General features: G+C 32.6%; 3 protein-coding genes and 1 long non-coding RNA gene across 9 annotated transcripts; 3 read left to right on the top strand and 1 right to left on the bottom strand.

The window, feature by feature from the left end:
* Positions 1–312: 312 nt before the first annotated feature.
* On the top strand, positions 313–15,835 carry MRE11 (DNA repair and meiosis protein (Mre11)). 5 transcript variants are annotated; one of them, XM_011046229.1, is made up of 23 exons: positions 313–435; positions 676–701; positions 6,930–7,065; positions 7,328–7,485; positions 7,869–7,959; positions 8,223–8,342; positions 8,424–8,492; positions 8,577–8,668; positions 8,898–9,000; positions 9,079–9,186; positions 9,279–9,341; positions 9,429–9,500; positions 9,631–9,708; positions 10,193–10,255; positions 10,352–10,412; positions 11,866–11,948; positions 12,286–12,399; positions 12,647–12,724; positions 13,176–13,247; positions 13,397–13,662; positions 14,172–14,292; positions 15,024–15,215; positions 15,440–15,835. In XM_011046229.1, the coding sequence occupies exons 1-23, from the start codon at positions 433–435 to the stop codon at positions 15,470–15,472; spliced, it is 2,202 nt and encodes a 733-aa protein (XP_011044531.1). In that variant the 5' UTR covers positions 313–432; the 3' UTR covers positions 15,473–15,835. The 5 variants fall into 5 exon arrangements, with proteins under 5 accessions (XP_011044531.1, XP_011044533.1, XP_011044534.1 ...); XM_011046231.1 differs by lacking the exons at positions 313–435; positions 676–701 and adding exons at positions 6,242–6,425; positions 6,618–6,654; XM_011046232.1 differs by lacking the exons at positions 313–435; positions 676–701 and adding exons at positions 6,242–6,392; positions 6,618–6,654.
* Positions 1,036–1,979, top strand: LOC105139688 (uncharacterized). The gene is made up of 2 exons (XR_845032.1): positions 1,036–1,240; positions 1,377–1,979. It is a non-coding gene; the product is annotated as an uncharacterized LOC105139688 (long non-coding RNA).
* Positions 15,836–16,744: 909 nt separating the features above from the next.
* On the bottom strand, positions 16,745–20,640 carry LOC105139689 (uncharacterized). 2 transcript variants are annotated; one of them, XM_011046235.1, is made up of 7 exons: positions 20,420–20,640; positions 19,764–19,828; positions 19,628–19,657; positions 19,290–19,515; positions 18,378–19,022; positions 17,926–18,165; positions 16,745–16,935 (listed from the first exon to the last, which is right to left on the bottom strand). In XM_011046235.1, the coding sequence occupies exons 1-7, from the start codon at positions 20,459–20,461 to the stop codon at positions 16,867–16,869; spliced, it is 1,317 nt and encodes a 438-aa protein (XP_011044537.1). In that variant the 5' UTR covers positions 20,462–20,640; the 3' UTR covers positions 16,745–16,866. The 2 variants fall into 2 exon arrangements, with proteins under 2 accessions (XP_011044537.1, XP_011044536.1); XM_011046234.1 differs by having other exon boundaries at positions 18,378–19,515.
* Positions 20,641–23,723: 3,083 nt separating this feature from the next.
* LHCB3 (light-harvesting chlorophyll B-binding protein 3) lies at positions 23,724–25,068 on the top strand. Its single transcript, XM_011046236.1, has 3 exons — positions 23,724–23,955; positions 24,044–24,205; positions 24,406–25,068. The coding sequence occupies exons 1-3, from the start codon at positions 23,836–23,838 to the stop codon at positions 24,913–24,915; spliced, it is 792 nt and encodes a 263-aa protein (XP_011044538.1). The 5' UTR covers positions 23,724–23,835; the 3' UTR covers positions 24,916–25,068.
* The last annotated feature ends 191 nt before the right edge of the window (positions 25,069–25,259 follow it).

The raw sequence follows: 25,259 nt of genomic DNA on the forward strand, positions 1-25,259 counted from the left end.
ATTTATCTTCATAATTTATTTTTATTTTTTTATAAAATTATCACGGTCTCATGATCCAGATTATAAATTTAATAATTTAATTCAAATTGATTTAATATATCATCATAGCAATATTTAAAATGAAAATTCTTCAAATATATTTTTATATTAATAATCAAAAAAATATTAAATACATGTCATATTTTAAGTTTATAATTAAATAATTTTTTCATTAAAAAACATGTTAATAATATTTGTCTAAAAAAAGAATTCATCTAAACAATTATCCAAAAATTAAACTAAACAGCAACCCGGTTAAAAAAAAAAAAACGAGAGAGAGAGAGAGAGAGAGGTGTGTAGCTATTTTCTGCCCCTTTCCAAGTGTCTTCCTTTCTGCTTTGAAATTCACCGCCACCGCGAAACCCTTTCTACTCCTTCCAATCCCAAAATCAAATGGTAAAAAAAAGTCTCTCTGTAATGTTTTTCTTTTCTCGGCAACCGAACAGCGCGTGCTTCCTTGTTTTTTAGCTCTTTCATTCGTGTTTGTATTTACTTAATATCTTCAGAAGTCGTGATTTGTGGAATTTTTTTTTTGATAAATTGAAGTGATTTTGAGTTTCTATCTAGGGTTCTAGGTACTTTTTTAATATTTAAATTTACATTACTGTTGTTTTTATTTGTTCTTTGTGTTTTTAGGTTTTTGAAGAGGAAGACTTGTCAAGGTGAATCTCTCTCTCTCTCTGTTTATTTTTTATTTTAATTTCTGATTCCAAGTTAGAACGAAAAATAAATTAATCGCATTTCAAAAAAGATGAAACTTGAAACCAAAGAGGCTGAGATTGGCTAAAAAAATGATTTTTTTGTCCAATTTCATTATACTGTACTGTTAGCAAGTCTTGGTAGCTGGGAATTTTTTACATTTATTTTAGAGTTTTTGTGATTATATTGAAATGGGTTTCCCAGGGATGAAGTTGCAAATACCCTCGAATACGGAGGCATGATTCTGTCCAGGCTTTCGTAGAGATATGCTCCATAGCTGAGCAGAAGAAGGTAATTTTGTTTGTGTGTGCAATTGATTTGCTTTTGTGATGTGCCTGCTGGTTTGAAAGTTCTTGCTATATCTTGTATATATAGATAGCAGAAGAGACGTATGCTGATTTTCTTAAATTCTGAACAATGATCTACTTAGTGATGGCTAAGGCATTGAGAAGCATGTTCTCTTTTGACCGAGGAGCAGTAATTCTCATATTTCTATTTCCAGGTAACATGAACAAGTAGATTCTTTAACACAGATCTCTTGTAAAAACTGTTATTTACTGACCCACTAATCAAGTAAAATACATACATATCTCCAAAATACAATGACATGTGTTACAAAAACATATATTTCTACACAGCCCTTGATTTTTAAAGGGACCTACGCGGGCGGCTGGTTTGATTCCTCTTCTTCAAGGCATCTCACACTTCCAATTAGCCTGCTCAACATGTGGAGTATCTCAACAACTGTTTGGCATAAAATGCTGTACAACTCCTGGAATGATTCGTATGCTATTTTCACAAATAAACAGACCCACATCAAGGAAATGATGCAGCCCAAGATTGGATAAAGAATAGCTACCAGCAAAATTGCAGCAAAGCCACCAGCAAAGAGGCGGATATTGCCAGCATGTGTATGATAGATTGATTCAGAAGCTCGGAGCATAACCTCAACCACCAATGCTGTGGCATATGTAAATAGAGCCAGGAGGAAAATGAACATGATAAGATGGTGTGTGTCCCAGGGAGACGCTTGAACTGATTGATACTTCACTTGGATATAATTGTTTGAGGTCTTGAGGAGAAGGGCAAAGATCCCATGTTGCACAATAATGATGCTGCCATCACAACAAAATAAAATTGTTTTAGACATGCTAATATTCAACATCATATTTTTCTACGGTGCTTGAGGTCAGTAAAAGTTGGTTTTTTTACCATTAAATATTCGATATAATATACTTTTAGAAGCTTTGTGTAGTTACTAGTGTGTCCTCTGTTGAGGCCTTGGGGCAATGATTCATGAGCACTAAAACCTTGTCTATGGGGTAGGCTTTGACAAAGTGGCAAAGTCAATGACATGCCCAAAATGTAACTTTTAAAGAGAAAATTTTGACTTCTTTTCCTATACTCTGAGCAAAGGAAACAGAGACAAGATGGATCAACACTAAGTGAGAACAATGAGCTTTATAGACAACGGAAGGAGGCTAGTTTTGTTATTGAGACTTGAACAGGAATGGATTACAGTAGAAGAAAAATTATAGTTAGTGAAGATCAGTAAAAGGAAAAAGGAAATTAAACTGAATGAAAAAAAGGAGAAGAAAACACTAACCTTTCTTTTTCAACAGCAAGATTTGGGCTATTGCTGTCAGCCATTTCCTTTTTTACCCCTCTCTATAGAGCTAATACAGTCTCTGCAGTTGGTGGGGTGGTGGGAAGGGAGCTCGTCTGGCTATGAGATGGTGCAAAGCCTCTCCATGTATATATACATATATGGTGGGCTTTCTTGGAAGCTTGGTGCTACAAGCAAAAGAATGGCTACGGGGGTCAAAGAACGTCTCACAAGACGTAGTGGAACAAAACGAGACGTCTCAGAAAGAAATGAATTGAAGGGTTTTTTTTATCGTACTTCGACTAAAACGGCAATCAAGTCTTCTGCCACGTCTTTCGTTTTCGTTTTGTACAAGACGAATTGGAACAAAAGAAGACGTCTCAGAAAAATACAAATTGAGAGGCAATCATAATATTAATCCAAAAATCAGACATGGGTAGAGGCAATAAAATTGTAGTATTTGCGTACCCATAAATATGTTTCTGACTTAGTGTTTTAATTAAGTATATGTTTTTTTTATTTATAGAAGGGATTTATTATAATATTATTAAATTAATACACTTTTAAGACAATATATATAAACATATCATTTGAAGTTCGAACATGTGACAGGTTGTTCTAAAAATATTTATAATTACTTCGAAAAGAAAAAAAAAGGTTATATTATTCAGATAAATATAATAATTTACATGCATGTCAAGTAATGGGTATGCGAATTGAATGGGCACAGTGCATTTTAGACATCAAAAGGTTCTGAGCAAACACGATATTCCCTTTTTATGCATCGAAGAGAATCTTGAATTTTTATCTAACTTTGCCTCTCAATTCCTTTTTGGTACTATAAAATTGCTTTCACGAAAATTATAATAATAAAAAAATCACTTTATTTAAAAAAAATTAACAAAATAACATGGTTAGAAAAAAAAATAACAAGATAATACAAATGACAATTGAAAATCATGAAAAAAAATTAAAGATACCAAAAAGATCATCAATAATGAATCAAACTTGTTATATAAAAAGACCTTAAAAAGGATAAATTTAATGATATTATTGAATCAAATGTGTTATACTAGTTGTGTTAAAAATGACAAGGTAACTTATTTGCTTTTAACAATTAGTATAACCCATTTTATTTATTGTTAATGATTTTTTTTGTTATTAGATCATCCCTCAAAATCTTTTTTTATAATAGTAGTGGTATTATAATTGTAGGGTTAATCTCTTCTTTTTTACTCTTTCATTTCTTCCCTTTTTATTATATAATTTCTTCCCTTTTTATTATATAATTTGTCCCAGCTCATTTGAATACTTTTTGAAAATTTGTTTTCTTCAATCATCCCAAGAATTATTGTATCTCAAATTCTTTTTTAAGTTGTGTTATTTTACCATTTTTTTTTTTTGTAAATACTAATAAGCAAAAATAGCCTTATGCAATCAGATTCACGTGGGACAAGACTTCCATAGGATTTTTGGGTTTCCTTTTTCATTTAATGCCAAGTTTAAATTCGAAATCCTAAGTTCCTTTGACTTCATGTTTTTTCTTGGTTGATTTCTAGAATATTAGTATCCAATTTCATACAACTATCTTTTACTGCTATTTCAATTTCATGCAACTTTGCTTCCTTTTCTTTTGCTTTCAACATTCACAAATAAGCTTTCACTCGAATTAATGGCAACATAATATCCCATATTTAAACATTTTCTTCGCATTCCTTTATTTACAAGACTCACACGTAATTTTAAAAAAGTATTATTAATTAATCTCTTGATAATATTTGTCTTTAAAAGACACTTTTTTACATAGGGGAAGAATATCTAAAACTTGCAAGCTACTTAGTGAATTCTTAGCATCATCAATAAGAAGCTTATGATTTTATTTAAATTATGCAAATTATAAGTTTATAACGTCTCTCCCCTTCTATAAAAATGCCACTATTTTTCTAAACGAGGAGATATTTATTGAGATATGACTCCATAATGTTAGAAAAATTCAAAATTATGCATAAACTATAGATTAATTAGTGAAAACTCCTAGTTAATAATTTGCTTTTCATTTCTTATTATCTAAGTATGTATTTAGTAATCCAGTATAAGGTATTTTTTAAAAGTTTTTTAATTACAAATATATTAAAATATTGTTTTTTAATTTTTTTATATTACGACATCAAAACCATAAAAAACACCTAAAAATCAATTTAATATTTTTTCATAAAAAATAATTTAAAAAGTTCTGTGAAGACGAGGTTGAATTACATTAACAAATATACCCTAAATCGATAACATGTAATTAAAGGCACTAAAAATATAATACAGTTGAAGTGAGAAAACAGCCCAAATATTCCACTCATTTCCAAAAATGAATTCCAGGACATTGTTGTCAATATAAAAAATTTGGGAATGAATAGTATTAATAAAATATTAGAAGATGTAGCTTTATTTCTGTACTCACACCTGCAAAATATTATTTATTAGAATATTATTTTGTTTTTTTAATTTAATTCTTCAACAACCTTATTTATTTATTTAATTTTATTATTCTATATTAAATTGTTTTAAAAATTATTCTTCATATTTTTTTTATTTCCTTTATATTAAGTCATATAATGATTTGATATATTTATTTTTTTAATTTTAATTTTAATTTTAATTTCATATTTTTTTTTATGAATTTATCTCAATCTCATAACTTACATTATAAGTTGACTAATCTCATTTTTTATCTAATTGAATTTTTATTTTATTATTTAATATTAAAATAGTTCAAAATTGAGTTTCATAAAATTTTAAATTTTTTTATAAAATTATATTGATTTCATTACTTAGTCATGAATTTGATAAGTTGACTATATTAAATATTTTTGGATTTTTTTCTTAACTTGAATATTTTTTAATTGTTATTTATATTTTTGAAAAAATATTTTCATGAAATTATTCTGATATCATAACTAGGTTGTGTATTCAATTTTTTTGGATTTCTTTTTTAACATGAATATTTTTTTATTGTTACTTGTATTTTTTTTTATTTTTTTTCATGGAGTTATTATGATATCATGATTGGATCATGTGTTTGACAAATTAACATTGACTCACTCAATTTATTTATTTTTTTTTATCATTTTTTAACTAAATCTTTTTTTTTCCAATTTCACTTTACAACAACCCAATCTCTTTTTTTAATTATTTTTATTTTATTTTTTAATATAAAATTGTTTAAGAATTGAGCTTTGTAATTTTATTCAATTTATTATTTTTCATAAAGTTATCTTCATTTTATAATTTTTTTCTCAACTTTAATCTTTACATTAAATTTATTGGAAATAAAATTTCATAACTTCTTTTTATTTGTCTTGAATGAAGTTATCACAATCTCATAGCACATGTGATAATTATAACAAGGTAGCCTAGATAGACTTTATTTTTAATTGTTTTTTTTTTATTTTTTAATATTAATTTAGTTGAAAATTAAATTTTCTAATTTTTTTTAATATTTTTTATGAGTTTATCCTAATCTCATAATGCATGTTAAGGATTTGACAAATTAACCCAAACTAACTAAAATAGTTTTTTTTTAAATTTTATTATTTAATATTAAACTAATTAAAAATTAATCTTTATAATTTATTTTTTTATAAATCTATCATAATTTTATAATTTAAATTATAAATTTAATAATTTAAATCGGATTAATCTAACGTGTTGTTATATCAATATTTTTTTTTAAAAAGTTCTCAAATATGTTTTTATATTAATATTTAAAAAATATCTAATATGTCCCATTTTAAATTTGTAACTAAATAAATTTTTTTATTAAAAATTATGTTAATAATGTGGCAATATTTTTTATTAGAAAAAATAATTATCTAAAAATTAAATTAAATAGCAACCCAGTAAAAATAAAAAAAATAAGAAAGGGAGAGAGAAAAATGGGGGACTATTTTCTGCCCATTTCTGAGTGTCTTCCTTTCTTCTTTGAAATTCCCCGCCACCGCAAAACCCTTTCTACTCCTTTCAATCCCAAAATCAAACGGTGAAAAAATGTCTCCCTGTAATGTTTTTCTTTTCTCGGCAACCAAACAGCGTGTGCTTCCTTGCTTTTTAGCTCTTTCATTTGTGTTTGTATTTACTTGCTATTATATATTCAGAAGTCCTGATTTGTGGAACTTTTTTTTGATAAATTTAAGTGATTTTGAGTTTCTACCTAGGATCTTAGGTATTTTTTTATTTTTAAATTTACATTACTGTTGTTTTTATTTGCTCTTTGTGTTTTTAGGTTTTTGAAGAGGAAGGACCATGGGAGACTTGTCAAGGTGAATCTCCCTCCCTCTCTCTCTCTCCCTGTGTTTATTTTTTAATTTAATATTTAATATCTGATTTCAAGTTAGAGAGAAAAATAAATTAATCGCATTTAAAAAAGAAGAAATTTTAAACCAAAGAGGCCTAGATTGGCTAAAAATTTTGATTTAATATTTTTTTTCCAATCTCATTACACTGTACCGTTAGCAATTCTTGTTAGCTGTGAATTTTTTACATTTATTTTGGAATTTTTTTTTTTTTTGTGATTACATTGAAATGGGCTTCCCAGGGATGATGTTGCAAATACGCTTCGAATACTTGTTGCAACGGATTGTCATCTAGGGTATATGGAGAAGGATGAGATACGGCGGCATGATTCTTTCCAGGCTTTCGAAGAGATATGCTCCATAGCCGAGCAGAAGAAGGTAATTTTGTTTATGTGTGCTATTGATTTGCTTTTGTAATGCGCCTGCTGGTTTGAAAGTTCTTGCTATATCTTGTATATATAGCAGAAGAGACGTATGCTGATTTTCTTAAATTTCGAGCAATGATCTACTTTGTCATGGCTAAGGCATTGAGAAGCTTGTTCTCTTTTGACCGAGGGGCAGTAATTCTCATATGCAACCATACATCAAACTTCTTGCTAATAGTAATGAGGTTTACTGCGTGACTTCTATTTGGTAACAGGTGGACTTCTTACTCCTCGGTGGAGATTTGTTCCATGAGAATAAGCCCTCAAGGTCGACATTAGTTAAGGCCATTGAGATTCTTCGTCGTCATTGCCTCAATGATCAACCAGTTCAGTTCCAAGTTGTTAGTGACCAGACTGTAAATTTTGCAAATGTGTAAGAATTTAATCCACTGGTATTTCATTTCTTTTCTTTAGCTGGGAAGTGTTTTTCTGCTTCCAATTCATTTTTGAAAGAGAGCTAATGACTTCATGTATAAGTTGACCTCAGGATTCTTATCCATGTTGCCACCACGACTTGGTTCATTATTCTAATAAGTTGAATAAATGTAGAGCCGGACTGTATTTTTAGGATATCCATTTTATGAATTTTTTTTATGTTTTAACATTTTTTTTTTCATTTATATGTTCAATGATAGAAACACTAATCAGGCTATATGTATGGAGACACAAACACACTTGATTCTTTGCAGAAAAATCAAGGTGCAACTCTTCAAATATACTTGGTAGTGCTTAACAACCTTCATTGTATGTTATCAGATTCGGCCACGTAAATTATGAAGATCCACACTTCAATGTTGGCTTGCCAGTGTTCAGTATTCATGGAAATCATGATGATCCTGCTGGAGTGGTATGGATTTATGGTAACATGGTTTTCCTAAGTAAATTTAGAGTGCAGATAACTATTGCTGCTTGTGTTCACTTTTAAGTGGTGCGCAAGGATCTGCTGGGTTTTTTTATTCAATGCTAATTTAAGATGACAATTTTTCGCAGTCTGTACTGGCAATGGAAATAAACTTCTTTAAACAAATTTGATGCATTTATTCAACCATATATTTCAACTGCTCTTAAGTACAACACATCTTGTGCTCCTTACTTTGGTCATTGGTGCAGGACAACCTTTCTGCAGTAGATATCCTTTCAGCATGCAATCTAGTGAACTATTTTGGAAAAATGGCACTTGAGGGTTCTGGAGTGGGTCAGATCACACTTTACCCCATCCTTGTCAGGAAGGTATGTTAGTGGATAAATTTAGCAGGATGCATGGGGTATTTTAAATACTTTAGAAATGACCTGTAGTTAATATCATTGCAGGGTTCAACAGCTGTGGCTCTTTATGGTCTTGGGAACATTCGGGATGAACGGCTTAATAGAATGTTTCAGGTATTTGGTATTAAACTTTTTCTGCTGTTTAATTTCTGATTTGAGGCACTCACCTATCTGTTTGGTTTGTCTTTAATTTCTCAGACACCACATGCTGTGCAGTGGATGAGACCTGAAGCCCAAGAAGGCTGTCTAGTGTCAGACTGGTTCAACATGCTGGTACTTCATCAGAACAGGTTGTGTGTGAGTGAAACAGTATTAGTGTGTACGAGTATGTGAAAGTGTCTGTATGTGTTTTTGCCCGCTTTTCTTGAAAAGGAAATGTCTAGGTTTGTTTTTGAAATTTTACCTAACCTGGACATTTTGACATTCACATTGTCTATTAGAATTATTAGAATTATCAAAATTATATCTTGTATTGTAATTTTTTTTTTTTTATTCTGAATCTTCTATTGTGGTCTGCAGAGTGAAAACAAACCCAAAAAATGCTATAAGTGAACATTTTCTACCAAGGTTCCTGGACTTCATAGTGTGGGGTCATGAACATGAATGCCTTGTTGATCCACAGGTGCCATTAGCATTTCTTTTTTCAACTATCTTTTTTGTCTGCATCTCACTCAATTGAACATGGGTTTTGATTTAAAAGGAAGTTCCAGGGATGGGTTTTCACATAACGCAACCAGGTTCATCAGTTGCAACATCACTGATTGATGGAGAATCAAAGCCGAAGCATGTGCTGCTTCTAGAAATTAAGGTAGCCTATAGGAAAACCTTGGAGAAAACATCCTTTTAATAGATGTGGTACCTTTTGTTTTACAGTGTTTTCTTGATGTGTTTGCCTTGTAGGGTAATCAATATCGCCCAACCAAGATACCTTTGACTTCAGTGAGGCCTTTTGAATATAAAGAGGTAACCTAATGACTTTCTTACTTCATCTGCGAAAGAACAACTTTACTACGAAAGAACTTTACTAACTTGCTTGGGTTCATCATGCAGATTGTTTTAAAGGATGAATCTGACATTGATCCCAATGATCAGAATTCAATTCTTGAACATTTAGACAAAGTGGTACGTTCTGTTTCCTACAATTGGCAAGGACAATTTTGGATATTTTAGGTTACCAATGCCATCTTACCACTTTATCATAGACGTCACTGGTGCAGTGCATTTGCTAACTGTATCATCATAACTTCTGTAGGTCAGAAATCTGATAGAGAAATCTAGCAAAAAGGCTGTTAGCAGATCAGAGCTCAAGCTTCCCTTGGTTCGGATTAAGGTAACATCTACCTATACTTACAGATGATACTATTTATTACATGTCATTCTCATCATCATCTATGGGGCCCTGCTCTTAAGTCTTCATATTACCATATATTAAACAAAAAACTTAAAAAGTGCTCTTAATATTTCAACAAATCATACTCATCATTATTAGGGACAGGGTACGTTCCGCCATATTCGAAGCCATATTTTCTTGTTCAACTCAAATAACTTTTCAGAACTTTATTCTGGCCTTACAATCAAATTATTTGACTCATATTGCAATGCTTTTGACTTTGAAGAGTTTAAAAAGCATTTGGTGCTTCTTTTACCAATCAAATTAGGGAATTTGCAACTTCACATAGATTGCATGTCTCCAGATAAGGAGAGGCTAATGGCACCTAAGCCTTCTAGTAGGGATGGCAAAAGGTGTCGATAATGGATGCTTTACTATTGGACAATTTTAATCCATCTGCTGACCGATCTGGTTAATTTGACAGGTAGATTACTCTGGATTTATGACAATAAATCCTCAAAGATTTGGACAGAAGTATGTGGGAAAGGTATTCTGCCCATTACTCCTCTCATTCAGGGAGTTAAGCTCACTTTATTTTGAGTACATCCAAGCATTGATCCTTAATTTCTTGAACTTTTTTCAGGTTGCAAATCCTCAAGACATACTTATTTTCTCAAAGGCTTCTAAGAAGGGACGGAGTGAAGGTATTTTGAAACCTCAAATCGATGTTGTTTACCTTCTTTGTATTGATAGTCTGAATATTTGTACATTCTACTATATGTGTGCACAATTAAGCCTCATTGCAATTGGATCTGCACATGTGTAATTGCGTGCCTGTTGGTTATGGTTTTATTTTGAATCCCAATGAGCACTGCATGTATGAGATCTGGGGAGGTCTAATAGATGAAGTGTGAACAATTGACTTGTTCTTGCCTCATAGTGTGGACCTTGGTCAAAAGATTGAAATATTGAAAATAAATATTTAAAAATTCTTTTTTATACACTTCTATAATATAATAATACTTGTACAATTTTTTCCAACAAAAAAAAAAAAAAAACAGTTGTATCACATTACTGCTACAAATACTGAAAAAAAAATTTGAACTACATCTATAATGTGTAATTGTTCAATTCTAAATTTAAATTCTTATGACTCGTGCCCTAACACTTGAAACAAAGCATTCAACAACACATTCCTAAGCAGGAAATTTGAAATGCATAGGATGAAGTGATGAGCTCCACACATTCCTATACACTCAAAAAATTAAACAATGCATATCTATGGAGGGAATTTAAAACACATATTTTTCTTCAAGGGATGAATGTTATATGTGCTACCATGGTGATGGAGGACCTGTTAGGGGTTTTCATATTTTTATCTTGGAAAGAAAAGGGTACATGTGCCTCTCTCTCTCTCTCTCTCTCTATATATATATATATATATATATATATATATATATATATATATTGGTTGATTCTTCTTCATCTCTACCTTCATCTTCTCTCTCTTTCTCTCTCTTCCCCCCTCTTTTCTTATCTCTTCCCTGTTCACATTATATGGGGCCTGAGTTGTTTGAGCTTCAGGTATTTTCCAGTTGAACTTGGTCAACCTGAAGTTCATCTTTTAACAATTGCCTTTATGTTGTGGCTTGATTTATAACTTCTTTTTTCTTTTCTAATCTTTTTCTTTTTTAAATAAGTTTCGCAACCTTCTAGTGTAGTAAAGCAGTATAGTCGCTAAAAGGAACTAACATCACTTTCAAGTGAAGCTCAAACTGTGGTTTATCATCTCAAGTACTTTAAACTATATGCCTGCAAGGAACCTTCAAGCTGGTCTTTGCACTGCCTGTGGCCTTGAAGCTTGGATTGCTTAGTATGGTTCTGGTACTGTAGTTGCTGAACTTTGACATTGAAACATGTTGGAGTTCTTGTTGCTCTTGAAGTTTTTGTATGATTTCTTTCTTTAAGTATCACTTATCGGATAATGTCCATATTTTATGCCATGGAACCAACATGTTTCGAAAATAATATCAAGGATTTGTCTTATACTTCTTTCCAACCTTTTTAAGAAATAAAAAGTTCAGTTTCATTGTGGTAATTACATAAATTTGTTACTGTGTATTTAAGCAACACTATAATGTTTTTCTTGAATTGCAGCTAAATTCGATGATACGGAACGCCTTCGCCCAGAAGAATTAAATCAACAAAACATAGAGGCTTTAGTTGCTGAAAATAATCTGGTACTTGCTCATCATGTCCTCCCTCATTTCTTCATTACTTCTCCTGGTAACTCTTGTTTGAATATTAAACATCATAATAAAATGGAGTTCCTGTATGTCATCTACAGGATCCAAATATCTTGTAATGCTTTATTATTCCAGTTCTAGAGGATGACTTTAGTGGTTCCATAGATGAGAGATCTCTATCCTACATATAATTCTCCTTTCAACCTAGTATTAAATTGAACTGCATAAAATCCTGGAATCAAGTTAGAAATAGCTTAGAATCAGTCACATGGTGCATTTTTTTTCTTTAATCAATTTTGAGTCTTGATTGTGATAATTTCTGTTCTTGCAGAAAATGGAGATTCTTCCGGTCAATGATTTGGATGTTGCATTGCATAATTTTGTTAATAAAGATGATAAGATGGCATTCTATGCTTGCGTGCAATATAATCTTCAAGAAACACGTGTAAGTATGCCATACTATATTCCCAATTTAAAGTAATTCATCGGATATCTACTGGATCACTTCTGAATCACTGCATTTATGCTGTCAAAGTCTATATGGATAATTTCTTGTAGACTACTAGTGGTTGTCCTTCGAGTTATTTGCGTGGACCATTGTGTTGGGACATTATATTTCTTGCTGATGCTTTTGATTTAGTAACCATTATATTTCTTGCTGATGCTTTTTATTTATTAACTTACTTCCACAGAGCAAAATTGCGAAAGATTCAGATACCATGAAGTTTGAAGATGAAGATCTAATTCTTAAAGTTGGAGAATGCTTGGAGGCAAGAGTTTAATGTTCTTATTATTCATACTTTTAATTGCCATGAAGTTTAACTAACGTCCAAGTATCCTGGGGACTTGGTTCTTTTTCTAAGCATGATATACAGATGGTTGCATTTTTCAAAGCAGTTAGCAGCCACTTATTCAGTCCTTGAGGCTTTGACAGTTGCTCAATTTGATTTTATTTGTTGTGGAAACTTTTAATTTTCACATCAGTTAGTGTGTCTATTCAGTAGGTATTCTTTTTCTTCATATATGCATGTGTGCATTATTTACTATTGGTGCCTCAGCATTATGCTTTTGGGGTAGTTAAACCAACTAACATTGAGCTCCAAATGACTCCTTCAGAAGCTCTCCTCAAAGCCCATGCTGAGCTTTTATTTTACCTAGTAAAATCAGTTATATACCAAGCCAGGAATTTTTTTTTTGATGATACTATAATATTTGTTGCAGGAACGTGTCAAGGAAAGGTCTGTACGCTCCACTGATGCTGCACAATTCACATCCGGTGCACAGTCCATGGAGGTAATTCATGCTTATTTTTCATTTTTGTAAGCGAAATGGGTTTTTCCAAGTTTATTGCAATAACATTAGTAATTCCCAATATTTTCTGTTATTAAAAACTCATTGCACCAGCTAAAAGAAATTGTCTGAGCCTCTGCTCTCTCTCTCAGGATCTCAGAAGTACAAGTGCTGGAGTTGGAAGTGCTGTTTCATTTAGTGACGAGGAAGACGCAGCACAGATATCTGGCTCCACATCCACCACTAGAGGCCGAAAAGGGTCAAGAGTAGGTTCTAGGTCTTCGCATGATGTGTCAGAAACTGGTAAAGGCAAAACTTCTGCAAGAGGAAGGGGAAGGGGAAGGGGTAGGGGAAGAGGCTCAAGTAACTTGAAGCAGACGACTCTTGATGCAACTCTAGGGTTTCGCCAGTCTCAGAGGTTCATGCTTTTGTCCCTGATTTCTCTTATTTTATGTCTGATTATGCAGAAAGGGATGGAATTTATAGAACCATGCCAATTATGTTTGAAGGGGATATAATTTATCTAAATGACAGCTTTAAGTGGACTAAGCATCAACAATCTCAAGAAAAGAAATAAGGAAATTAAATCATAGCCTGCATCATCTATCAAATCAGAGTTTTATTTAAATTCCAACTATGGCAAAACCAGGGAAATCTGGAGGTTCTGATCACTCGCAGAAAAATATGAGTTAAAGAGAAGCTGCCTTATCTTCATTGTGTAAGAAATTTGTGAAAAAGTGCGTTGAACAGTTTTAAGGATCTCTGCTAAACAATACTCATGTATCATTAAATACCCCAACTTTCATTTGCACACTTTTGTCCAAAGCCTTTGAGGGGGTACCCTCACTAAATTCTAGGAAGTTCTTTTGGTCAAAAAGGGCATGCTGACTTTTCATATCATTGACCATCAAATTTTTGGGGTTGCAGGTCTGCATCAGTTGCTGCAACAGCGGCAGTTAGAAGCATTGCTGTTGAGGATGAAAATGTTGATTCAGCTTCAAGTGAAGATTCAAAAAAACTTGGAATGAATGAGGTTGCTGATAGCTCGGTATGGCCAGCTAGCTGCTATTATTGGCTTTGTTTTGTCATTTCTCAACACTTTTAAATATAAGTTTTCATGATATCACCTCGATTGGTGTAAAAAAAAACTGTGCCATAATCTTATACCTTCACTCAGAATAAATTGAAAGAAACAGAACTAGGGATTCCACTAGCAACAGAAGGAACCATCCACCAATTACAGCAATCTTGAATTTATCTTCAGGAAACTAGTTACAAGCCATTGACATGCTCACACATGTACCTGTTTCGTTGTACCTCAATTTACTAATGGATTTTGCAAGATGGGGCCACGTTTTGTTTAAGCTTATCATGTGGATGATTGTCTATATTAGCACACAGCCTCAGTTCATTTTGCTTCAACCTAACCAAGTTAACATAATATTGGATGGAACAAAATATTTTCTTGGAGACCAGGTTGCAAGACATTGCCTCTTTCCTATAAATAAGAGACTCACGTGTGGTCCAACTTAATATTCCAGAAGTAAAATGTAGATTTTTTTAAAAGCTAATCTAAAGCTTAAATTCTGAGGTTCAAGTTTGATAATTTTGTTAAATCTGAGTGCTTTTGACTTTTGAAGCTCTTGATTAAGTGAGAATCAGGCACATATATATCAACACGAATCTCCTGTTGCTCGGTTAATGTGATAGATTCTAATGCATGTGCCAAAAATGGATTGAATCAAATATACATGTAACTGGATTTGGCCTGTTGTGCAGAACGATGATGAGAGCATGCAAGGCAAAGGACGCAAAAGAGCTGCTGCAAGGGGAAGAGGAAGAGGTGCTACACCATCAAAGCGGGGAAGAAAATCTGAGAATTCTGCCCTTCAGAGGATGCTTATGAACAAGGACGACGACGACGACGACGATGATGACATGACAAAGAGATTAAATAAGTCTCAACCACGGGTTGGTGACATTTAGATTCGTTCTCTTAGGGGAATTTTATTTGTGCATATTAACTAATATCACATAATTGGTCAATCTCAGTTTGCCAGACGGCAAAGCTTAGAAATCTCTGCTCCACAAGTTTTTTTATGACTACCTTACAAATTTGCAATTTATACTTGAACTTCAAGGTATTAACATTTTTTAGCTCTTCCTGAACCTGATAAGCACCCTATCTTTTGTAGGTAACAAGGAATTATGGTGCTTTAAGAAGGTAAGAGCAGCTGAGGTCTCGCACTCCTATCCTAGATACTGGTGGAGCAGATGGTTTGCCATGATCACGCCAACCCATTCTGGTGTGGATCCTTGTTTGAAGAATTGCTGATGACCCATGTGCTCGTGCTCTGTAATGGAAATGAAGAGTCGAGACTAATCCGGCAGTATTGTCTAATAGCGGCAAACCACAGAACTAATGATGCTGATGCATACTAGAGTGCTAGTTGCCGTATGCTTGCCTTTTTCCAGATAAGTGGATGCCTGCTGTAGTTTTGTACAAATTTGAGCTTGTATAGAACATGGCTAATATGAAGCAGCTTTGAGATCTTTTTATTACATGATCAAGTGGGATCTTGTTCCTCTTACCCACCCAAGTGGTATCCCAAAGGAAGTTACAATCGAGATAAATATACAAGAGTTAATTGCAAGGTTACTGTTAAGACAGCCTGCTGGAATAAAAATAAAATAAAATGAAAGCTGCATGAAAACTGACGTTGGGCCTATAAATTCAGTATGCATGTAAGGCACCACGAGAATGACAGGCGAAAGGAAGTTACAATCGAGATAAATATACAAGAGTTAATTGCAAGGTTACTGTTAAGACAGCCTGCTGGAATAAAAATAAAATAAAATGAAAGCTGCATGAAAACTGACGTTGGCCATATAAAATGACTCGCCAACAGGATGGTTGGCTTCCTGACAGCTTATTTATTGTATGTTTAGGGTGTATCTGGGGTTATGGTAGTAATTGTCTTATAAAGTGTTTTTTATTTAAAAATATATTAAAATAATATTTTTTTATTTTAATTTTTTTTTATATCAGTTAAAATAATTTAAAAATATTAAAATAATATTAATTTTAAACAAAAAATAAAAAAATTAATGTTTTTAAAAAATATTTTTAAAATACAAAAATAATATTTTAGCGATATTACAAAGTCACAACGCCCTAAACAATTCATTTGATAAAAGTCAACTTGTTACGGGATTGTTTGAAATGCAATTTAACCTGCATTTGTAAAAAGTTTATTTTTTATTTTGCTAGAAATTAATATTTTTAGATTTTTAGATTGTTTTGATGTGTTAATTTAAAAAAATAAAAAAAATATTATTTTAATATATTTTTAAATTTTAAAAAATATTTTGAATTGAAACTTCAATTCCAATCACTCACTTCGAATATGCTCAGATAGCGAGGCCTGAGGCAAAAGAACCACGGCGCCTGTACGAAAGAAAGCTACGCATGGCCAGCCAAAAAAAAAAACAAGGCATAATAACAAAATTTGCCCCTGAATATGGCAAGTTTGATATGGACGCAACAGAAGTGGGATGAAATTTAACGTTTCTCTGAGAGAAATTACGTTTACAATATATGTACTGTCCAGCAATGCTTTGTTTATCGGAGGTGTCTCCTCTGACTCAAATTTGCTGAATGCCTCCCCTTGGTTGGACTGCTGGTTTTTCCCTGCTCAAAAGTTAGTTGAAATATCAGATTGTGTGAAGCTATGGCATATAAAAATTCACAAGAGAACCAAATAATGACACTCAATTTGTAATCCACCAGAAACATCATATAAGAGAAGTTGCATCGGTTCTTTGTTGAAGATAATCCCATCTTCAGACTGAAAGACGCACTTACCACATGAACAAAAGAACTGTAAGCAAAACCACACCAACCATATTCCATCATAACAACACATCAGACCTTCTGCACGCAAGCCAATAAGAAATCCTCCCTAGGAAATAAATTCCGTCAACAAACACAATTGGCTTTTTTAAAAAAAAAATTGAGTAAATTTTGATTTTCAACTGTCACGTTCATGAACACCTTATGGAGCTGCCAACCTCAAGTACTGTTGCGTTCTTATGAAAGGTCAAGTGGGGTCAGAGGAGGAAAAGGAATAAAAGAATGGTGCTCACTCTCATACCTGCCTTCGCAAAGCTAAAATTCCCATCAAAATTTTAATTTGATTGCAACATGAGGAATGAGGATTGGCGAGGACAGGAGCAATAAAGAAAAACTCCCACATCTTACACATTTATCAGTCCAAACCCAGCATGTGATTCAGAATTTCATATTCTTCCCTACTTGTGTTTGTAATCCAAAGACATCTTTAGAAAGAAACAAATGTCTTCCACTAGAACGCATTAGACTGCTCCCACAGGGTAGAAGTGAAATAAATCAAGATGCTTCTTTATAACAGAAGGCTCTTGTTAAATTTCTCATTACAAAAATTTAGTTAACCATTTCAGACTTCTTCTAATGAGCTGTGTAATATTTAACTTACAGAGAAAGAAGAAATGTTAAGTTTCATTCAATTTCCGCATGCATGATTTTATCCTCATGAAATAGCAAAGAACCTCACATGTCCATAGATGACTGCATTTTTCAGGAAAAAAGAAGCAAACAAAATCGAAGTTGAGGACAGAAAATTGATGATCGACAATTTTGTACCTTTTGTCTAACCAACAATGTTTTGTCACCCTTTTGTGGCACATTCAGTTTAGTCCCTCTGCTGCTGCAATTCAAGCTCAGGGAAGCTTTTCCTGTCACGTTTTCTTTTCCAGGGCCAACCAATTTGTTGTTCCCGCCGACTCTCACCTTCTCCTTAGCTTTTGCAGTACCATGTAATGGGTGTAGTTCATTACCTCTATGGTCTGCCAACGCTTTTACACGAAGGGTCTGGTTCTGGACCTGCAAAGTTTAACAATTTCAACTTGTTCCCATTTTATGATAAGTCATTCATTAAAAATCCTATAATAAATGTCACTCATCTTGGCAACCTATTACTGTCATTAAAATAGAATGCAGTAAGTTATTTTACATGTAATTTATCAAAGAGCCAAAAGTTTCTGGGCTTGGAAAAATTTAGCAACACTCATCTCTTGAATTGTACAGATTCTAACCTTTGATTTCAGAGCTCCTAGGGAAGCTGACTTTGCAACATTACTTATACCTCCCTTTCTATAATTAAAGACCTCCTTAACTCGAAAAACAGAAGCCTTGGACGTGTCAGAATCTTTTGTTTTCTTCCTCGCTGCTTCGGTCATCCTTGCCACATTTCTGCTATCTGGAGTTTGTTCTTTGAACCCAAGTGTTGAGCTCTTAGCATCGTAACGAGGGTTTGATGATGATCCCCAACTAGATTTGCTGGATGAAGATTTGCGATCTCTTAATTGTTTATTCTCATCATTAATCTCCACCCTTGATGCTTTTCTTGTAACAAAGCTTTTCCTGAGACCATTCCTGACAGCTGACAAAAGCCCACTTGCGTGATCAAATCCTCGACTTGATACTTCTAGGTTCCTTTGCTTTGCTTGATGATCTCTCTTAGATGTAACAGTACCTGTATTGCTTTCAGCTGCCTTAACCTCCAGAGAATTCAGACTACTTTCTGTACCACCTTGACAAGATTTGGCTTCTAAATCAGTTTCCTTAGCATTTCGAGTGAAGCTCTTCCCAGAAACCACACTTGCTTTTGACCTAGAAGTTCCTTCAGAATTTACTAAGCTTAGTTTGGGTTTTATTTTGTCATTGGGTTCTGAATTCACCCTCGAAGATACTTCTAGGTTCCTTTGCTTTGCTTGATGATCTCTCTCAGATGTAACAGTCCTTGTATTGCTTTCAGCTGCCTTAACCTCCAGAGAATTCAGACTACTTTCTGTACCACCTTGACAAGATTTGGCTTCTAAATCAGTTTCCTTAGCATTTCGAGTGAAGCTCTTCCCAGAAACCACACTTGCTTTTGACCTAGAAGTTCCTTTAGAATTTACTAAGCTTAGTTTGGGTTTTATTTTGTCTTTGGGTTCTGAATTCACCCTCGAAGACTTACTTAACACCTTAACTGGATGCTGCTTATTCATTGAAATATCGTGACCACCTCCTCCCCATTTCTTTCTTGCATAATGTTTGCCCCTTGATCTTGAGACAGAGGATGGGATATTCGGGGAAAATGACCCACTACACTCAAAATCTGAAGATGTACTATTCTCACCAGAATAAGCAGACGCAGCTTTTAACTGGCTAGAAGAACATTGGTGGAACCTGTATTGATTTAGTTGTTACTAAGCATCATTATTTTAGATTTTCACCAACAAAAATTCCACTGCTAGATATGGAAAATAGAAATATAACCAGGGAGGATAAAGATGCTTACGGATGGCTAGTTCTAAACCACTCATCATCTCTGCAATGTGGAAAAAGAAAACGTATCAGTATCACAAATGCAGAATTTCGCTTACCATGGAATTCTAGTAGCAGTTCATGACATAAAGAGGAAGTGATGAACTAACACATCTTGGTAGTTAGACTTTGCTTCTACCAAAAAATCCACCCATATTGGTGCTTCGATTTCTTCCTATACATCAACAATCAGAGCGTAATCAACAACGTGTAATAAATGAATGCGTGAAAATCCAGATAAAATATAAAGGCCACCATTAGCAAACAAAAGGCAACGTGATAGGAAAAAAAAAATGATATCAACTGAGCCTAAAGTTTTGGAAATAAGACATCTAATATGATCAAATCATTTCAGGAATATTAACTAAGTCCAAAATCAACATTGTATATTATGACATAATGCCACAACAAATCTAAATTTTTTTTGAAAAAATCCAATCAATAATAAAAATAGGACCCCAAGAATAAGAATATACTAGAAATAAAATATCTCCTGCCCGAAACATGTTAAATACCTATCAGAGATACTACCAAGACACCAAACTCAAGATAAAGAACCTCGAAATTTCAATCAAAACCTGTTAGATAACCCCTCCTAAACTACACACATGACCCTGATAAAACATGTGACAAAAACAACCAAAAAGAAAAAAACGTTTCACAATGCAACGAAAATCAGGTACCCATTCAAAGATACAGAAGAAACCACAAACCCCATTAGAATCCTTTTTTTTTTTAAAAAAAAAAAAAGAAGTACGAGAGTTACCAGAAATGCCCAGTGATCTCTAGCCTTATTAATAGGATCCATTTTATGGTTTCTTTCGTAAGTGATGAAGAAGAACCCTTCAACAACAAAAAATCACACTGTTCGTGTTTCTTGATTGCATTGCTGTAAAGAACCCAAATTTTCCCATTTCTAATCCAATGGGTTTTGTTTGTTCTCTTGGCTCCTCCGCTTCTCTCCTGTTTTTTTTTTTTTTAACCAAAATCCCATTGGGGAGACTGCTACGTGTTTATTGACGTTACAAGTGTCTTAGATCTCTGCTTGAGTGAGTTAAGGACGTCGGATTGATTTACGAGTTCGTGGACTATGTGGAGCCCACGAAATTTGACGGTTGAGATCTTTTGATGGGAGGGTTGAAATGTTAATAAAATGGTATGGTTTTTATGGAAATATGGGGCTAGTAATTCGACCGTTGGGAAATTTTGAAATATTGAAATGATGGAATGAGAGTGGGCGAAGGCTACTGTCACGGCGTGGTTCATTTTCTTACATGAAGGACAAATTATATTTCGGAAGGAAGGGAGACCACGGTAGAAGGAATTAAGAAAGAACGAAGATTCTTTTAAGCTATTTGCAATATTTTTCTTCCACTTTTCTCCAATGTTTCTGGATTTTTTTTAAAAAAATTACACAGTAATTTAAATTTTTTTTGCAAAATAATACTATTTAATTTTTTTGACTAAATAATATATTTTTATCTTGTTGTATTTTAAAAATATAAAACACGTGAAAACATATAAAAACACAACTCTTTTTCTCTCTAAACTTATGCTCTTAGTTCTAATTTTTTAAAACAAACTCACATAACACTTGTATTTTTTTTGCAGTTAAGCATCCAAAAATCAAACTCATTCTAGTTTCCAAACATTCTTAAATATTTTTCACTTTACAATCATTAATTAAATTAAATATTAGATTAACAAAATAAATAATAAATCTCATTAAAATTATTTTTTTATTAGATTTAACTAAAAAATTATTGCTAGAGTTCTCTTTGAATGGTCACTAGAATTTAATTGATATCACGATTTAGAATTGTAACAACAATTAAATTGATATTGTAATTTTAAATCATGAGATAAAAAGATATGTTATTTTAGTAAAAAAATTTATTGTCATGTTAATTCACTGTTTCTTATTAATTTGAATGCTAATTGCTTAATCAGTCCATGTTTATGCCCTTCTTTTCTCATTGACACAATTTTTTATAAGGTGAGGAAGGATAGAGGATGGAGGAGGCAAGGGTTGAGTGTCGTTGGAAAATTGTTCTAAACTTTTCCATCACCTCTCTCCCTCGCATCTTTACATAAAAACTGATAATCTTACGATGCAAAATCCTAATTATTCTGATTGAATTGGATAATATTGAACTGAAATAGGTTGTTGAGATTTTTTTGCACAAAGCACATAATCCTTTTGCATTTCTACAAAGCTTGATTGTAAGAAGCTTTAGGTCGAGGTCGTGCTTTTGAGAAGGTTAAGTGATTTTCAAACACTAAATACTCTAAAGTGTAAACAAGTAGTTTATGATTGATATAATTATAGTAAAAATTGATTTTTTTTAAAATTAAAAAAACGAATGGAATTTGCTAAGTGGGGACTATTTGTTTTAGTAATGATAAGAAAGTTTTTTTATTTTTTTTGGAAAGGCTACAAAATTGATGAATTTGGACCTTTGATTCATTTTTTTAAAAGAAAAATTGTACCCAAATGCTTCCTGGGGGGGCTCAGAAACATTTTATTAATAAAAAATATTTTAAAAAATATGAAAAATACCGTAAACATACACATTATTTTTTTCATTTCACCCTTCCCAACACAAAACTAAACGAAAGTCTTACAAGTAATTGATTTTTATTCTCATTTTCATCCTTTATTTTTTGAAACTAAACATGCTTATTGGTGTGTGTGTGTCTATATATATATATATATATATATATGATGCTTCCGGTATAATTACTTGATTTATAAATTTTGATTTATAAATTTAAAATGTTATTGTGAGCTCATATTTTGTTTCTCATTTTTTCTTTTGATTTTTCATTTATTTTTTAAAAAATAACTTTATAGTTTTTTATAATTTTATTTTTATTAGGTTATTCCGATCTCATGATCTAGATAATAAATCTTGCAAATCAATCTGAGTTAGTCAATTTTTTATTATCTAAGTTACATGTTTATCATGCTAATTAAAATTGACTTTGAACTATTTTTTTTATCAAATCTAGTACTTCCAAAGTTTTTTTTTTAAATTATAGTGATATTTACTTTTATAAAAATTTTATCAATTTATTATTATAATATATTTTTTAATCATCTAATCAAAATAAAATTAGCTCATTAAATAATTAAATAATTTGATCAGGTCATTTGTTTTTTTTATTTCTTTTAAACACACTTGCACCACCTACACTATGACTCTTTTTTTCTTATTTTTTATTTAATTGTGATTATTATTTTAATTGATATTTTTTATGTATTGTTTTTAATAATTTTTAAATTTATGTTAAAGTTAATGCCCTTCAATGATTTCTTCTTTCACTTATTTTATTTTTTTAATAGGTTTTTTTTTAAAATGTTTTATATGTATTTAAATTTTTAAAATATTATTTTGATTCATCTATAATTTTTTTATGTTTTATATATATAAAATTTTAAAAAATAAAAATATTTATTTTAATATATATAACCTTACATGTTATTCTTTTCTTTTCATTTATTCAACCAATTTCATATACATATCTATTTATATTAAGCATAAAATCATTGAGCACAACCGAATATATAGCTCATGTTCTAAGATTAAATATTTTAATTTATATTTACCTTTTATTTTTTTTATTTTCATAGTTATTGTTTATTTATTGACATAAATAATTTTAAATTTATTTAGTTTGATATATATATATAGGTTTTTTAATTTATATTTTGAATTTTTTTATATAAAAAAACATGTTGAATAAGCATGCATATATATTGAACTTTTTTTAAAAACAAAATATATGACCCACAATAAAACACGAGTTAAAAGTTATTAATTGAAACTAAATCACTTCTCAAATAATCTTGAAGGCCAAATAATTTTTTTTCAAAAAGAGATTAACAAAACAATCTAAAGGAAAGACAAGATAATATACGAGGATAGAAGGAGATGAGTTGGAGATGCCTAAAATCCTTTGCAGCTCCCTCATTGGTTGTTTTAAACCTCTAAGACCACCACCACCAACACGTCTCTCTTCCGTTCTTCACCACTCGTTCTTTTGATTCTCATGCTTTTCCTTCACATATAAGCTTAACACTTCCCTTTCGACGCCCTTCCAGTGTACATTTCTCTCCTCTTCAAGAGACATCAACAAGTTTTAACCTAAGAAAACACTGTTGAACGTATTTGCAAGACAATGGCATCACTTGCTAGCTCCAGCACCATTGTTAGACCAACCCCGTTTCTTGGCAAAAGGGGTTCAAATGCTAACCCTCTTAGAGATGTTGTCTCCATGGGAAATGGCAAATACATCATGGTAGGTCTCTCTCTCTCTTCTCTAGTTTTCCTTCCTTTTTTTTTTTCCCTTTGATGGGGGCTAACATGGATAGGTTCTGCTTGAATAGAGCAATGAGTTGTGGTATGGACCTGACAGGGTGAAGTACTTGGGACCATTTTCAGCTCAGACTCCTTCATACCTGACTGGAGAATTCCCAGGTGACTATGGATGGGACACTGCTGGTTTATCAGCTGATCCTGAGGCCTTTGCTAAGAACAGGGCTCTTGAGGTAACCTTTTTGTCTCCAAAATCATGACAAGTTTCTCTATGATGAATAATAATTGCCTTCGAAAATCATGTAAGATGGAATATTTTGATACAAATGCGACTTAGATATTACTAGCCTAGTACAATTCTTGGAGAGGTTTCAGTGATGGAAAGAAGGATCTTCGACAACGTCGAATTAAGACTATTGTGCACTATTTTTAGGTGATCCATGGCAGATGGGCTATGCTTGGAGCACTAGGCTGCATCACCCCAGAGGTCCTTGAGAAATGGGTTAAAGTAGACTTCAAGGAACCAGTGTGGTTCAAAGCTGGAGCTCAAATCTTCTCAGAAGGTGGCTTGGACTACTTGGGCAACCCCAACCTTGTACATGCCCAAAGCATCCTTGCTGTCCTTGGATTCCAAGTTGTCCTCATGGGCCTTGTTGAGGGATTCCGCATCAATGGTCTCCCTGGAGTAGGAGAGGGCAATGACCTTTACCCTGGCGGCCAATACTTCGACCCTCTCGGCCTGGCAGATGATCCAACCACATTTGCCGAGCTCAAGGTGAAGGAAATCAAGAATGGACGGCTAGCCATGTTCTCCATGTTTGGATTCTTTGTTCAGGCTATTGTTACTGGAAAAGGTCCCCTGGAGAATCTCTTGGACCACCTAGACAACCCTGTTGCTAACAACGCTTGGGTCTACGCCACCAAGTTTGTGCCTGGGTCATAAATTAACATTTAATTTCTTGGATTAGAATGGAGAGACCTTGCCTGAATTGTCATGGTTCCTGTATTTCTAGATTAAAGACTTTGTATCGTTGAGATCCAAAGTAAATTGTATAACCTGTTTTATTGCGTGATCCAGAGTAAATTGTTGTGACGACTCAAGGTTTTCTTAATTAAGATGAACCTCAAACATGGAGGCATGGCATCAATGCTATACAAACCTAACTGCCTGCTATGCCATTACATCAAAAATATTTGGTGATCTGACAAAAAAATCATGATAGATATTCAAGAAAGTTAAAAACAACATGAGAAACAGCATTTCTAATTGATTGATTCAACTTTCAA

Source organism: Populus euphratica, unplaced genomic scaffold (assembly GCF_000495115.2).
Source record: "Populus euphratica unplaced genomic scaffold, PopEup_1.0 scaffold280.1, whole genome shotgun sequence".
Classification (NCBI taxonomy): Eukaryota; Viridiplantae; Streptophyta; class Magnoliopsida; order Malpighiales; family Salicaceae; genus Populus; species Populus euphratica.